The sequence below is a fragment of the Portunus trituberculatus genome, chromosome 26 (genome assembly GCF_017591435.1).
Source record: "Portunus trituberculatus isolate SZX2019 chromosome 26, ASM1759143v1, whole genome shotgun sequence".
NCBI lineage: Eukaryota > Metazoa > Arthropoda > Malacostraca > Decapoda > Portunidae > Portunus > Portunus trituberculatus.
This window is the reverse complement of record NC_059280.1, coordinates 282,695-287,544: the sequence shown is the minus strand read 5'-3', so window position 1 is coordinate 287,544 and position 4,850 is coordinate 282,695. Positions and strand designations below refer to the sequence as shown.

At 40.0% G+C, this 4,850-nt stretch overlaps 1 protein-coding gene across 1 annotated transcript in view; it reads right to left on the bottom strand.

Annotated features, from left to right (window-relative positions):
- Positions 1–2,216: 2,216 nt before the first annotated feature.
- The window catches only part of LOC123509230, a 3,526-nt gene continuing 892 nt past the window's right edge, over positions 2,217–4,850 (bottom strand). The window contains exons 2-3 of the mRNA XM_045263428.1: positions 3,750–3,987; positions 2,217–2,688 (exon numbers count right to left, since the gene is read on the bottom strand). Of these exons, the coding sequence (XP_045119363.1) occupies positions 2,539–2,688; positions 3,750–3,987 (388 nt within the window). The 3' untranslated portion in view covers positions 2,217–2,538. The remainder of the gene's footprint in view (positions 2,689–3,749; positions 3,988–4,850) is intronic.

Sequence of the window (4,850 nt, the reverse complement as noted above, 5' to 3'; positions counted from 1 at the left end):
ATATTTTCTCTTCTTCCTTTCATTTTTCCTCAAGAGATGGAACAGCTGTAGGAAAAAGGAAAAGGGTTTGTGTTTTCCTTTCATATATAGGATCAGAATATCACTTCCTTTTCCTCTCTTCTTTTCTCTTTTTTTTTTTTTTTTTTTTTTTTTTTTTTCGTCAGTTTCCTTTCATTTTTCCTCAACGGATGGAACAGGTGTGGAAAAAAGAAAAGTGTTTTCCTTTCATGTATAGGACGAGAATATCACTTCATTCTCCTCTCTTTTTCTCTCTCTTTTCTTTCTTTCTTTCCTCTTCCTTTCATTTTTCCTCAAGGGAAGGAACAGCTGTAGAAAAAAAAAAAAGTGTGTTTTGTTTCATGTCTAGGACCAGAATATCACAAAATCAGCTTTTCTCAGCAGACTATTAATATAAAGAGTCAAATTGTACCAGAACTATGCACAGTCTGGTCATTGATTGTCATTTTGTTGTCAGCAATAAAGGCTCACACTGGTGGACACCTTGGCCGTGGGTGGAGTCGTGGAGGGCCGCTGGCTTCCCACCCACAAAAAATGTGCCACAATAATTATTTTGCGTCTGTACGTCCAAAACAATGTCAAAATTATTGCCGCTAGCAACCACTCTGCCCACTCTGCTTGTAGTGTGAACTTACCCTTAGAGTGTGCTGTGTGGGTGTGTTTGTGCTTGTTAATCACTTTTTTGTGGTTTTTGAAAGGGTATGTTAAGTTTTTAGGAGGTGTGTGTGAGGTGAGGGTGTGTCAGGGTGTCAGGGGTGTATCAAGAGTGTATCTTAGTCTGCAGATTGCTTCTATGAATTCAGTACTGAGACACATTTTACATTGAGATTTGTGTACTATTAGACCATTTTATTGACAATAGCAAGGATCTATGGTGGTCAGAAGATTAATGGCAACAGTCTTCACTATTTTAACCCCTTCAGTACTAGGACACATTTTACCTTGAAATTTTTGTACCATTAGACCATTTTATTGACATTAGCAAGGGTGTATGGAGGGCACAAGATTAATGTGTGTGTGTTGTTTTAAAATGTATTGTTTTCATGTATGTTATTACTATTTGATTGATTCTCTCTCTCTCTCTCTCTCTCTCTCTCTCTCTCTCTCTTTCTCTCTCTCTCTCTCTCTCTCTCTCTCTCTCTCTCTCTCTCTCTCTCTCTCTGATTGTTGAAACAGTTTGTTTGTAAGATTGTGTCACTTCAAAACCAAACATTTTTATCTTTGAATAATTGTTAACATGAAAGAATTGTTTTAAAATATTTTGTGAAGTTGAAAAGTGTTTTAAAATTTTGCAAATATGAAAATTTTATTTTAAGTTGAAAATTTGTGTAGACTTTTCTGTATAGATTTTGCTCAGTTTTTATACTAAGTTGAATCTGTATAGATTTTGCTCACTGTTTTTATACTAAGTTGAAAATTTGTGTAGACTTTTCACTGTATTCTTTGTATATATAAATTTTTTTTTTTTATTAAAATATTTGTAGACTTCCTGGCAATGTAATAATGTAAAGAATTGTTAAATAAAAGTCTAGGGAGACTCTTGCATTTAATTTTAACTCCAATATGGATCTGCCTAATCTCCGGAGACTCTTTCGAGTATTTTTGACTTAAGTACATTTTTAGGGCCATTTGTGGGGGTTTTTAGGTCCATTTTCTGCATTTTAGGGCCATTTGGGGTGTTTTGGGGTCCATTTGGGAATTTCCTGCATTTCTTATGGGTTTTTGGCCAGTAGTGCAGTATTTAGGGTCAGTTTGGGGTTTTGGCTAGTTTTTTAACCATTTTCTGCTGGTTTTTGGCCAGTAGTGCAGTATTTAGGGATCTGCTTTGGTTTTTTTTTTTGCTTTGACCAGTTTTTGCCGTTTTTTTGGCCAGGTATGCAATATTTTTTTGGACTTTTCCATAACTTTTCAAGGATAATAATGTCTTTTCTTAATTTACTCATTTTTTTTCACCCCCACATTTTAATATTTTCACATTAGCTCATCTCTCTCCATTTTCTTGTATTGCTATGATAAAAAAAAGCATGAAATTAGTTAGCGTGTTTTTTATTTCTGGCCTGTTATTGTTTAGAGTGAGTGTGGGAGGTTGATGGAGGCAATATTGGTGTGTCAGACAGTGACCTAAGCCAGCCTGAGGCGACTACTGACTAGTCAGCCACAAATATTCCCAGGAAAGGAAATTCTCCAAAACAATAAAGATTTCTTCACAATTTATTATTCAATCATGACAACAGCTCCAGGTACAGTGACACCACCATAAGGAGGTGGTGGTGGTGGTGGTGGCGGCGGCAGGCGTTGAATGGCAGGTCTGCGATGAATCTTTCACTGGACGGAGCCGGCGGTAGTGGTGGTGTAGCAGGTGTCTGGTGGCAGGGGGGGGTGGGTGGCCGGAGTTGGTAGGGTGATGGGGAGAGGGTCAGTGAACGCGCCGTCATCCACTCAACAAACTATTCTCCCTTAGCGGCAGCAGCAGCAGCAGCAGCAGCGGCGGCGGCGGCGGCGGGGGCGGGGCGGCGACCATCACAGTGCGCGATGCAAGGCAGAGTCCTTCCCTGATCTTGAAACGGTGGCGGAGGCAGAGGGGTTAGTAGTGGGCGTTGTCAGTGAAGACAGTGCAAGGTACACAAGGCTCATTACCGCTGTGGAGTCAGGCCTTTGGATCGTCAACTCCTGTAATGGACAAAAATGAACAAAAAAAATGAACTTGTTCACTAATTATCCCTACAGCTAACAGGCAACATTGCCACCACAACATTGCCACCACCACCACCACCACCACTACCACAAATCGAACATGAACATTAGTATCCGAGTTTACCAATTACCTACATCACTCTTGAACCTCTTAAACATCTACGCCCGCTTACCACTAAGAACTAATTTCAAGAATATATCCCCAAACTTACCGTTATACTACCACATCTCGTTTCTAATGCACGTACCTTGAAACACCAGCCCGTTACGTTAAGAAATACGTTAAGAAATCCTGTCCACTCATTCTTTTCGCAGAGGTAGCCATTGTATAACAAGGGAACCACAACGACTTTTACCCGAAATATTTTAGCCTCAAATACAACTTACTTAAGGAGTTCTATAGTAACGCGACACGTTTAATCTCTTCAGCACCAAGACGCTTTTTCATATTCCTTCCGTTAGTACTTTATCTTATACAACTTCAGAAACTTACGCGAGGAATTAAAATAGTGAAGACACAGGCCATTAACCTTGTGACATCTATACACGCTTTGTAACAATAGAATTATCTAATCGTACACACGTCTCAAGGTGAAAATGCGTCACAGTACTGAAGAGGATAACTAATTCTTCCTTCCTACACAACTACAATGACCACGAAAACACTTCACTTGCCACGGTCATTACCCAAATCTATTCTGAACCCGTTACTCTAACCGCACTAGTAAATGAATGACCAAGTAAATTTAACACTCATACGTAGCGATGGTTCCGGATACATCCTACATAGACACGCAGACACCGTATAGTTAACCTTCCATTAGACACAGTATACGTAGCGATGGTTCCCGATACATCTTAGTTACATACAAGCAGACAGACACCGTATAGTTAACCTTCCATTAGACACAGTGCACATCCTACACATATCCTGTTATCCTTTTATCAGTCAAAATTCCTAACAACCCTCTATTGACTGACTAACAACTTCCTTCCTATCATCACAGCAAGTCAACGCACACTATTTATTTACATACACCACCAATCTCTCCGCTGTGCTGTGCTGTGCTGTGCTGTGCATCAAGCTTCCCGTTGCTATTACCACCGTTGCTGCACGTCACGCCCAACGCCAAGACACACACGGCCACTGGGCTGCGTAGACTCGAGGGGTCGGTGGTGGCGTGGAGACTGAAAGATGTAGCAGGCGTGGTGTCTGAAGTACTACTGCTCTCACTGCCATCCTGAGCTACTGATCTTGCTTCGTTCTCGTCTACCCTCCCCCAAAAAAAAAAAAAAAAAAACTGCCGATAAGTAAAGAGCAATTTGAGGCCAAACGAACATTATGAAACGCTGCCGGTGAACCGAACCACTGGTCCACCACCTGGATATAAACTAGCCACGCTCTTTAACGCCTTCCAAACCAACCGTTATTACACAAACTCAATTGCATATGTTTGTTTTATCAATCATTCTTATCTTCCGTGTAGTATTTAGAATAATACAGGATTTTTTTAAATTTTGTTGTAACATTTTGAAGCTTCCTTCGTTGTAAATGATTATGATAGATAATAATCTCTCTCTCTCTCTCTCTCTCTCTCTCTCTCTCTCTCTCTCTCTCTCTCTCTAAGTAAACCCTACCTGTAAATCAACGAATAAAGATAAAAGAAAAACGTATCATTAACGGGAAATTGATTATAATAGGTAATAATCTCTCTCTCTCTCTCTCTCTCTCTCTCTCTCTCTCTCTCTCTCTCTCTCTCTCCAAGTGAACCATGCCTGCAAATCAACTAATCAATATTAAAAAAATGAAGAGTAAAAACGTATCATGAACGGATCACTTTTCTAAGGAAGCTTGAGTTGAATTGAGTTGTAATGACTGAGACGGAGGGAGGTGGAGAAGGAATTAGGAGGCAAACTAGTGGTGGCTCACACGAGTGAATGGATAGCTAACCCTTTCAGTACCGTGACACATTACGATATCCATGCTATATGCTTACTACTGGGTGATTTTATACAGCTTCACAAACTTACATAGGGATTAATATAGTGAAGACTATGGCCATTAACGAGAGAGAAAAAACTGGCGGAGAATACTGAAAACGTCTCATTTCATAGGGAGTGTTCATATTGTTCTAATG